Source organism: Humulus lupulus, chromosome 6 (genome assembly GCF_963169125.1).
Source record: "Humulus lupulus chromosome 6, drHumLupu1.1, whole genome shotgun sequence".
Taxonomy (NCBI): Eukaryota; Viridiplantae; Streptophyta; class Magnoliopsida; order Rosales; family Cannabaceae; genus Humulus; species Humulus lupulus.
Genome location: NC_084798.1, coordinates 223,828,873 through 223,840,890, shown reverse-complemented (window position 1 = coordinate 223,840,890; position 12,018 = coordinate 223,828,873). Strand labels below are relative to the sequence as shown.

The 12,018-nt window shown below is 31.0% G+C and overlaps 1 protein-coding gene across 1 annotated transcript; it reads right to left on the bottom strand.

Moving 5' to 3' along the window:
- Window positions 1-4,038: 4,038 nt before the first annotated feature.
- Window positions 4,039-11,731, bottom strand: LOC133786253 (putative wall-associated receptor kinase-like 11). The gene is made up of 4 exons (XM_062225452.1): window positions 11,674-11,731; window positions 10,085-10,918; window positions 4,224-4,373; window positions 4,039-4,136 (listed from the first exon to the last, which is right to left on the bottom strand). Exons 1-4 carry the CDS (start codon window positions 11,729-11,731, stop codon window positions 4,039-4,041), a joined length of 1,140 nt encoding a protein of 379 aa, XP_062081436.1.
- Window positions 11,732-12,018: the final 287 nt, after the last annotated feature.

Genomic DNA, 12,018 nt, shown 5'->3' with positions numbered 1-12,018 from the left:
TGACTTACCTTGGTAGTCATCAACAAGAACTTTTAATGACTTACACCATTAGACTTTAAATATCCCTGAATACTTTTAATGACTTACACCATTGGTGTAAGTCATTATAGAGAGTCATTAAAAGTGAAAATTGTTGTAGTGAAGGTCTTAGAAATAGTTGGGTCATTACAAGCCTACAAGGTTCAAAACACCACCCTTGTAGACTAACATATACTCCCTAGTCTGTCTTAAATGTTTCAGGATATGTTTAACTGTTATTCAATGTTTCGGTCCTGAGTTTAACTGATACCTACTCACTACTCCCACTGCATAGCAGGTATTTGGTCTAGTACACAACATAGCATACATCAGACTTCCAACTGCAGATGCGTAAAGAACTTTTCTCATTGCATCTTCATCTTCAGGAGTCTAGGGAGACTGTTTTTTTAAAAAAGATGAATTCCACGGCGGGATGGTAGACGTCCTTTCTTGGAATTTGTCATTGAGAAACATTCAAGCACTTTATCAATGTAAGTTGCTTGAGATAGAGCTGAGAGTTTGTTCTTTCTATCCCTAATGATCTGGATACCTAGAACATAACTCGCTTCACTCAAATCCTTCATTTAGAATTGAGTGCTCAGCCAATTCTTCACATATGATAATTTCTTAACATTGTTTCCAATGAGTAAGATATCATTTACATGAAGAACCAGAAATACCACTATTTGATTTTCCCTTAATTAGTAAACACAAGGCTCATCAATATTTTGTTCAAAGCCATAGGTTTTGATTATCTCATCAAACCTAAGATTCCAAGAACGAGAAGCTTGCTTAAGTCTATAAATGGACCTATTCAACTTGCAAAATTTCCATTCTTATCCAACTATTTTAAAGCATTCTGATTGATCCATATAAATGACTTCGTTCATCAAGCTAAAATATGTATTTTCATATAATTTATGAACATAAATATTGATTGATGACTTGACTACTGGACCACATCAAGTACTAGTCGATGATGGCTAGTATCTTCTAATAAATGGACCAAACACAGACAATTAAAAAGGTAGGGTCTAAGCAAATTAAGACTTTTTGTTTCCTCGCGTCTTCTTTCTTGGTTCAGCTAAGACTTTTCAACCGTGGATATGTTTTCTTTTTCTTTTTTCCCTAAATTAATTTCGTGTGTCTTTGGACCATTAGATCTACTATACATAGCTACTATTTTGGGAAAAATACATAAGAAATAATATAACTTTATTAAATCTCGAAATATTGTATCAAATACATAATAATAGAAAATATGGCATGGGTACCCATTGTTTAAAACATAAAACATAATTTTAAACTAAAGAAAATTGTTTACAAAACTAAATGCGGAAAAACATGATTTAAAAGACTAAAAATAAATAACTTCATCCTCAATCGACACGCAGTCCACACATTTCATCCACCCTCAACACACAAGCCAAGCTACCAAGAATCCTTCCGCCTTCCATATTCATTTTCCTGCATCACACTAAAAATAAAGGAATGAGCCTAATGCCCAGCAAGGAAAAACTACTAACACCATAAACATACACATAAAATCATATCATAACATATGCTATAAACATATCATAACATATACTAAAAACATATTATAACATATACTATAAACATATTATAACATATTCCATATAAGACTATACTAATAATGGTTATTATGACATGTAATAAATCATCTACGTCCCCTGTCTAATATTTGAGGTATGTTAGATCACATATAATGTATGATAACACATCTACGTCCTCTGTCTAATATTTAAGGTAGGGTAAATCATATGTAGTGTATGATAACACATCTACGTCCCCTATCTAATATTTGAGGTAGGGTAAATCATAACATAACATATTAAAACATAAACTTATCATAACATATTATACATAACATAACATATCATTCAATCATACAAGATCTAGCATATTTTCCTTACCAAAACCGGGATGCGAGAACAAATGCGGGGCTTGGAATACTCCTAAAACCAGCAATAGAATAGTGAGTATTTCTTAAAAGAAAGAGATGAAAAGACTAGAACTAAACCACCAAGAGAAATATTACCGAAAAGACACCTTAAGTTCAAAGAACTTAAAAATCTAACCACAAAATCATAACAAAAGTTAGAACCTGAATGAAAACTAAAGAAACTAAGGAATCAAACAGGATTGAACTTAAGAATATGGGTACCTTTGTTGACCTTATAGATGGCCTAACTTCAATACTGAAATACTCTAATCCTTACTTCTCAAGTGTTTGGTAAAGCTTAAGAATAGTAAAGCTTTTTCTTTCCCAACCCAAGTGTATCTGTTTAACGCCCAAAATGTGACTACACTAAGCGGTAGTTGTAGTATGATCGGGCAGTCGATCCACAAGGAGGTAACCTAAAATCAAAAGGTTCGTAGAAAATAACACAAAAAGTTAGTAACAAGAAGTAAATAAAATTGTAAATGGAAAGAGGTTTGAGATTTTGGTATTGTATTTTTGATAAAGTGATGAAATGAGATAAGTGAAATAAATGTAAGATGTAATCAAGAGTTTGAGAAAATGAAAGGTTTCAAGATTCATCCATATGTTTGTTTAGTTACTTGGCTACTTGATTTACAAAAATACACAAGTAAATAGTTCACATCCCAACATTTACTTGGAAAATCTAACATTAAAGTCCATAGTTTTTCAAACAAAAGTTCATTTGAGTTATAAAGTTCTTTACTTTAAAAGCACAATGTTAATCTTATGAAAAATCTAAAAATGACAAAATACCCAAGGGCAATAATGCAATAGAAGATTAGACATAAAATTATGTATCAATATTACTTTTACTAATTAGAAGCACATAGAAAGAGCATGACTAATCCTATATACTATTAGCATAAGTAAATAAAGATAACAAAATAAAGATAGAGATGAAAGAACATAAATAACTCAAATATATTACATTACGAACATAGTAAATCAAAGTAGCAAAATAACATCACTTGCATATGGAATCATCCCTAACCTTCCGATGAAGATTAGGCCATTATGCTCATGATTCTCACAAAATTATAAGAAGTAAATATGAGAAGAAAGTGAGTGGAAATTTTGCTATAGATTCTCTACTCTAAAAATTACATACCAAATGTGAAAAAAGTGTCCCTATTTATAGATGGAGAAAATGACTAAAAAGAAATTAAACAACAAAATGGGGTTTACAAAATAAATCTGAAATATTAATAATAAAATATGATTTTGAAAAATCAAATCTTATTATTAATATTACCCTAGCTATTTTTGTGTATAGTCAAAATGCTCATTTTCTAAAACACTACAAAAACATAATCTTTAAAGCTCAAAATAGCAATTTACAAAGCCCATACCCACAAAACATGGTTGGTGACACAAGAGGGTTTTGACCCATTTTTGGCCAATGAAAACGTGCCACATGGGCGGCTGGGTTGAAGAGAAGGCTGATGGGCTGTTGCAATTTGGGCCAAAGGCTGGGATCCTTGGGCGTGAAGATGCTGCTGGAAGGAGTGGGCCTGCGTTGGGCTGGCCTTTGTTTGGGCTGTTGGGTAGCTTTGTTGAAGGAAAAAGGAAGCTTGGTGATAACTCTACAAAATAGAGTTATTTTACCATATTTTATATGCTAATTGTTACTTAGTTCTTGAGTTTTTAATTAACTTATTAAGTTTTTATGTAATTTTTAATTTATTAGTCTTATCGTAGTTTTCTAGATTTTTATATGTTTTTATAGATATTTTATTATAATATGTTGTAGTTTAATTATTTGAAACTTGTGTTGTTAGATTATAAGTAAAAAAAATGTGATTTTATTGAACTTAATTGCCAAAGTAAATTAAATTTCAATTAGTATTTTCATGGAATCAATATGAGTTATTTTATAATTGAAAATATTTGATTCTAATTTAATATTTACTTATTTTGTAGGATGTACTTTGCAATTTTTTTATGCTTGAAAAAGAAGAGAAAAGGAAATAAAAGTGGCATTTTTGTAGAAAAAGTAAAGAAATTTTGGCATTTGTTCAAAGGCCCATAAGCAGCCCCAGCCCAATGAAGCTCCTCTTGCCATCACTTGTCGCTGCCTCTCCCTCACAGCCATGCTCAATTCTCCAGCCGCCACCTGTGCCAAACTCCTCCACCATTCAGCATCACTTCCATCATATAACCAGCCCCTTGCCCAAACGTCCTTCAATATTGCCTAGCTCACGTTCAGCAGGCTCAGCAAAACGGGCCAGCCTAACATCCAAAGCCCATCTCTCTTCCAGCAGCGCCAGACCCACGGAGACATCCACCAGCCACCAACTGCTGCCATTTCCTCCACTCGGCCCAGCCCACAAGCCCAACGCATGCCAGCCGCCTGCCACCAGCAGCCAAATAGCTGCATTTTCCCATTTTGAGCCTAAAATTGCCTAAGTGTGCCATTTGTCCCCTATGTTCAAAATGTCAACTTTTTACCCATAATTTTTACCCAAAATCATCATCACTCCTACAATTACCCCCTACATACCATATTTATTTTATTTAATTAATCTAATCAATTTAATTAATTTTAAATTGATTATTTTAATAATCTCATTTTGGCTATAAATATGGTATTTCAAGACCATTTGGGGGTGCTTAATTTTTGGTTACCATCTTCCTTTCTCCCATTTTCTCTCTACCATCCTCTCTTTCATTTTGGGTTTTTCAAGAGCATTTTGCAAGTATGTATGTCATTTATTTTGTAATTTCTACTCTAGTTATGTGCTTCTAATCTTTTTCATAAGATTATTAAGATCATGATGAAGCAACTTGTAACTAGGTAATATTTATGTTGTATGTTGATTTCCCTTGTAATGCAACAAGTTTATGGATTTTTCTTCTTCATATATTTCTTTCATCTTAAATATCTTGTATTTTAGATTGTTAGAACATATTTACACTTTGTTCTTCATTAGTGCATAAACATAATATTCTTTGTGTAAGATGTGTCATTAAATTGTACACATCCATGCTTAGAACAAAAATATTATGTTTTGCCTTATAAATAATGTTCATTGATTTATTTGTTATTTTATTAGATTGATTTACACTAAATGCTTTGAAATTATAATTTTGAAAAGTGAAGAAAAATCCTATCTTTTTAGAAGTAATTTGTGCTTAAAATTATAAATCTATTTAGAAAATGATAGTTTAAATTATTTTAACTATCACTAAAACTTGGGAATCAATATACTAATAAATATTAGTAAACTTACATTTTGTGGATTCTAGTATCTTAATAATCTTTTCTTTTAACACTTATTTTCAACTCATTATTGCTTTATTTTTATTCTCTTAAATAGCTTTATTTTTTTCAATCTTTTATTTTATGTTCATAATATTAAAACTCATCAATCTTTGGAGCTAGGTTAGAATTTATTACTTTTGATTTAAAATAATTTTCTCTTTTCGATTTTAGACAACTCCTTTGGGTTCGACATCCTTGCTTACACGATCACTATTCTATATGAACGATTCGTGCGCTTGCGATTTATAAATTTTTAAGCATACCCGTTTTGGGTCCATCACTTGGCTGCTTATTGCTGGGACACGTGGAGTGAAGCTGCTAGGCCGAAGGAGGGACGTTGGAGCCTGCTGGGACGTTAAGAGGTGCATGGCAGAAGTGGTGCTGGGACGCATGGCGAGCTGTGGCAGTGACACCTGGCGGCTGGGCAAGGAGAAAAGATGAGGCTGGGCCTTCGGGCCTGAGCAACAATTCTTAAAAATGTCATTTTATTCATCTTTCTTTTTCAGTTTAAATTGTTTTGTTTTCTCTTCATTTCTAAGTGCCAAAATACAACTTTAATTCCTACAAAATCAAATAAATTAAATCATAATCACATATTTTCATTTGTAAAATAAATCATATTAATTCTATGAAAATATTAATTAAAACTTAATTTATTTAGACCATTAAAATCAATAAATGTGTATTTTTCACCACTAATCAGTATCACTCTTATGTCCCACTAATACCTTGGAGTCTGATCACAACTAAAGAGTAAGTGAAAGGGTTGGATGCTAAGTCCTATTTATAGAGTTCTAGGAATAAAAATCTTCTTTTTGGTTTTGAATAAAAATAATGATTTTAATTGAAAATATTTGAATATTCTTCGGTCAAAGGCTTAGAACTTGGTCAAATGGTTCAGAGAGAGGTTTAAGGAGTCAAAGCTTGATTTTTAAAATTAAAAACAAAAATAATAAAAACAAATACAATCCTAACTTTTAAATTCCTAAAACTCGTAACTTTAAACTCACCTGCAGTAAAATCAACATAACTAGAGCTGTATGACTCCGATTTAGACCATATTTATACCGTTAGAAAGCTAATTCAATTATCTACAACTTTCTAGAAATACTATTTTTCTAAATTCATAATATAACTAGGTAAAAAATAGGTCGAAAGTTACAGTACCCTAAAGTTGCGGAAAATCTATTTAATTATCTAAATAACAGCATAATCCACAAATAAAAAAAAATTGTGACAAATGTCATGCTCCTAACAGATTCTGGTGAAGACTAAGTCTTATATTTCCCTTATTTTATCATTAAAATAATAATTCCTTAATAATTATGCATATGACAAGTGTCATAATCCTATTGGCTCTATCTAAACCTTAGGAGTAACCATGCTCATGACAAGTGTCATATTCTTAATGGCTCTATCTAAACCTTAGGTTATAATAATTATCATATTAGTAACTGATAACTCTACAAAATAAAGTTATTTTATCACTTTTTATGTGCTAATTGTTGCTTAATTCTTGAGTTTTTAATTGATTTATTAAGTTTTTAAGTAATTTTGAATTTATTAGGTTTATTTTAATTTTATAGATTTTTATGTATTTTTATAGTTATATTATTGTAAAATGTTATAGTTTAATTATTTAAAATTAATATTGTTAAGTTAAGAGTAAAAAGATGAAATTTTGAGCTTAAATGTTTGAGTAAATTAAGTTTTAATTAATATTTTCATTGAACTTCTGTTGTATATTTTATTATTGAAAATATTTAGTTTTAATTTAATTTATGTTTATTTTATAGGGAATTTGTTGTAATTTATTTGCTCTTGAAAAGCAATAAAAATGAGGATAAAGAGTGGCATTTTTGAGAAAAAAGAAATGAAAAGCTGGCATTTTTGAAGACCACCAGCCTGGCCCAACACCTGGACCAGCCATCCACACTTCTGCATGCATCTCCTTTCCAGCCACCATGGACTCCTCACCAGCCCAGCAAAGCCCCAGCAAGCAGCTTCTCCACCTCCAGCCCAATCATTCCACCAATTCGTGAGCCTGCCTCTGGCCGAAGCCCGCACGCCAGCACCTCACCACCATGTCAGCCATCTCCTTCACCCAGCCGGCTGCCGTAACCCACCAAGCCTCTTTTGTGTTTTTTTTTTAGCCCAACAAAAGCACATTTGTCCCTTTGTCCCCTTATGTTCAAAAATACCAATTTTTTTACCCAAACTTTTCTACAAATTTTAGCCCAAAATCATCATTACACCTTATAATTTACCAATATTTGCCATATTATTATTAATTTAATCAATTTAATTAATTTAAATTGATTATTTTAATATACTTTTTTTGGCTATAAATAAGGGAGTTTAGTGCATAATTTTGGGAGGGATTACACTACACATTCTACACTTTCAAGACATCTCCATTTTCTTCTTCTTCTTCTTTGTTGTTAATTTTGTATGTATTTTTAGAGGAACAATTTGGGGGTTTTCCTCCAAATTTTCCTATGTCATGTTTGTAATTTTTTTGTTTGTATTTTCTATTATAGTTACGAGTTTCTAATCTTTTTAAGATTATTAAGGTGATGATGAAACAATATGTAACTAGATAGTGTTTATTTTGTATGTTGATTTCCCATTTGTGCAACAAAGTTTATGAATTTTTCTTTTTCAAATATCTTCTTTCATCTTAAATACCATGTATTTTTTATTGTTAGCACATATTTACACTTTATTTTTCATTTTGCAAGAACATAATATTCTTTGTATAAGATGTGTCATTAAATTGTACACATCCATGCTTAGCTTTCGTGAATTATGTCCTTGTGAGTAATTATGATCGCGTTTAGACCCTATAATCATATTGGGACAATATTCCTTAGTTTATGGTTTACTAACATTTTAAATATATTTAAGGGAATTTAAAATAAAAAACTGGAATTCCGGACCTTGGCCCAAACCCGAGCCCTTGGGGTAAAATAACCATAATACCCTTCTCAAAATTTCAAACTCAACTTAGAACATTATTATTTCCAATAATAATTTTATACTAGACTACGCCCGAAATTTCAAGTCAAAACTCCACTTATTTCTTAAAATCCCATTTTTCGATACCCGAGTCCAAATCACGAGCCCAGAGCCCACTTCTTGTTCTTAAGACTTAAAAGGGGTAATATTGTACATCCTAAAATATTTTCTAAATCCTTGAAAATATTTCGTAGATTCTAAGCCACCAAATCCAAACTTTGGAACTAATTCCCACGCCTAGATTTTTCTTGAAGCTTAAGTAATAATTTTCGAGCCTTACTCATAAGTTATTAAACATATTGCTTAGATAAATTTTCTAACCCCGACCCTCAAAAATCAGGTCTTAGACTTTGTGGTACTAATCCCGAGCCTTGTGACAAAATTCTAAAGTTTTGGGACCAACTACCATTTTTGGTCCCATGGTTACTAATAGTAACCATTAGTAACCATTTGAATACATACACGTGACCATCCATTTGGTCATCACCTTCATCACACATTCGGCCATGGCCACCCATTTTTCCAGTTATCGCCACCTCTTTGCTTGTTTAGTCGTTCGAACTCATCTCTTGCAAGAAACTAACGCTTTCGAACTTGAAACTCATGCTCGAGCGCTAATAACGTAGCTAGGGAATCTCGTGTCAATTGTACAAGTATAATGTTAATATTTGTTAATCCTCAGCATACTCTTTACGAACCTACATTTCGAGAAAGTTTATTTATTCTCAAAATTTGAGTGTAACATGATCATATACATTCACTTTCAAATCTCATATATTCTTAAACTATGACTTCACATTTAGGTCAATAGTATTACATGCTATACTATATTAAATTAATTTGTGTTGTAAACTTGTAATAAATTATATATATATACTGCGGTATGAAATAGTTATCCAAATATTATATATATAAAATGTGCACCAAAATGATAAGTGAATAGACAAGTACATGTTCTTTGTAGTATTGGCAATGTGAATTGAATTGAAACTCATGCTCGAGCGCTAATAACATAGTTGCTGAATCCATGTGAATTGAATTGTCCCTAAGGAAGGTCAATTTTTAGAAGATATATTCCAAAGTATTTTCATTCATGTGAGGAATTATTAGAAAAGGTGAATGAGAAAAAATATGAAAAAGTATAGGTAATTTAAGAGTGTGTGTATCATTACTACTTTATATAGGTGGGTTTTGTCTTGGTTTTTAATACAATGAAACCAAAAGAAAATGAAGTATACATCTACCAATCAAAATAGAGTAAAACACAACTTTTGAAGGTAATACTTGGGTTTGAGAAAAGTTTAAATTTTTTTAATGGTTTTTAGTGAAAAAGAGGCAAAGAAGTAGAAAAGGAAAGCTAATAATATCATTTAAAAAAGGGTAGGTAACCATTTGGTATCCTGTATTTTTACAAAGTATCATTTTGGTACCCTCTGTTTTCAATAATGCTCATATAGTACCCTGTATTTTAAAATTATACATATTTGGTACCCTAAACTCATATTCAATTAATAAAATTTTACCAATTTAATCAAACTGCTGTCAATTATGTAAGTTTCAAATTTAAATTTAATTACTTAATTACATATAACTGATGACAGTTTGATCATATTGACAAAATTTTATCTATCAAATCTGAGTCTAGTGTATCAAATATGTATAATTTTAAAATACAGGGTACCATATGAGCATTATTGAAAACAGAGAGTACCAAAATAATACTTTGCAAAAACATAGGGTACCAAATGAGTAAATTCCCTTTAAAAAAAAAAACCCTTTACATAATTGATTTAAATTGACAAATATAACTGCGGTCAAGAGTTCAACAAGAATCACTCCAAAACTATAAACATCACTCTTATCTGTAAATTGGCTTGTTTGAAAATATTCTGGATCTAGATAACCAAATGTGCCATAAACTACCGTGATCAAGTGTGTTTGCTCCAAGGAAATAGTTCTTGATGTACCAAAGTCTGCAACTTTAGCTCTCAATTTTTCATCAAGGAGTATGTTTGTAGACTTAACATCTCGATGATAAATTGGAAAAGAAGCTGTTGAGTGTAAGTATGAGAGAGCTCCCGCAACTTCAGTTGCAATTTGCAATCGCATGCTCCATGTAAAATGAAACTCTGCATTTTTGTCATGAATATACTCGGAAAGCATTCCGTTTGGGACAAATTCATAAACTAGAAGTGGAACATCTGTCTCCAAACAACATCCCAATAGCTTGACAACATTTCTATGGTTGATTTGCGTAAGAATAACAACCTCATTAATGAATTCAGTGACTTTGGCTTCATCAATAATTTTAGATTTCTTTACTGCAATAATTTTTCCATCTTCTAACATTCCTTTGTACACAGTGCCTTGGCCTCCTTGACCAAGAATTGTGTCCATATTAAAATGATCAGTTGCCTTCTCTAACTCTTTTGAATCGAACAACTTAGTTCGCTCGACATTGTTTTCACTCGAGTGTATTTGCTGTTCCAACAAAAGACCACCATTTCGTTTGAAAAATATTTTTTTCTGTTTAATTTCTTTTCTTTTCTTTATGAATTTGTATAGTCTCCATGTACCAAAAACAAGTACTAAGACTCCAAGAGCACTCCCAACTCCTGTTTAACAAGTTATGAATAAATAAACACAAATATATGGCATTCTTTTAATCAAAGCATTAACAATTAGTTTGTAATATTAAATTAGCATAAATTAAATTAAACTTTATATTGCTTTTATTTCTTTTCAAAACTTTAATTTTTTAATATAAATTTTATGATAAATACACAGAATCATCACATTAACTTATTTCTTAAGGTATTATGAAAATTGATTTTTTGTGTTTTTTTTCTTTAATCTTCATTCATATCAACAAGTTTACTCTATGAGATGACCCACATACATACATTGCTTTGTAGAGTGACGTGAAATTTCTATTGTGTCACTTAAAAAGGGATGCAAATGTCTCTATTTTATTGTAGTAATGTTCGAGTAAAAAAGTGGCAAAATTCCAATTATTCCAATTTCAAAACTTTATAGTTAATTTTTAACAATATCTCCCTTATTTGAAAATAAATTTATAATTTATCAAAAAAATATATATTTGTATCATTTAAATTGTAAAAATAAATATTTAAAATGTTGTTCCAATATATATTATTATATCCAATGTTATTATTATTTATTTTTATTTTTGTTGGAATGAGTTCCTAGATGTACCACTATTGGTAATTAATTTTTCCTATTTTTATAGAATTAGTTAATTAACCGTGCATGATGCATTATAAAATATTATTTTATGAATGAATTGATAAGAATACATACCAAATTATAAATATGCATTGTATATACACTAAAAAAAAAGGTTCAATACCGAGAACATTATACCGACAACATGTCCTCGGTATAGACATTTCATATGCGCGGGACATTTTCGCGGTTCTGAATATGTTTAGTTGCTATACCGAGAACCTATACCGAGAACATGTTCTCGGTATAGGGTTTATAAATATCTCCCTCAACCGCGAAGCCCCTTCTCCTTCCTCTCTGGTTTCTCTCGGTTTTCTCCGAACTATAAAGACATACCTATAAAGATAAATTTGCGATTGTAATTGTAACTACAACGATATACCCCAATAGTGTTGACGCAAGTACCGCCGTCAGGACATGGATTCGAGAATTTCTCATCATTGCATTCATTAATATCTGAGAATTAATT

Excerpts from the sequence above, each read along its gene's own strand:
- LOC133786253 (XM_062225452.1), bottom strand. The coding sequence starts at position 11,731 with ATGTCCCGCGCATATGAAATGTCTATACCGAGGACATGTTGTCGGTAT. Across the intron at positions 10,919-11,673 it reads TTGTCGGTATAATGTTCTCG|GAGTTGGGAGTGCTCTTGGA; the intron begins GTATTGAACCTT and ends CTTGTTAAACAG. Across the intron at positions 4,374-10,084 it reads TGTCAATTTAAATCAATTAT|GCGGCTGGCATGCGTTGGGC; the intron begins GTAAAGGGTTTT and ends TGCTGGTGGCAG.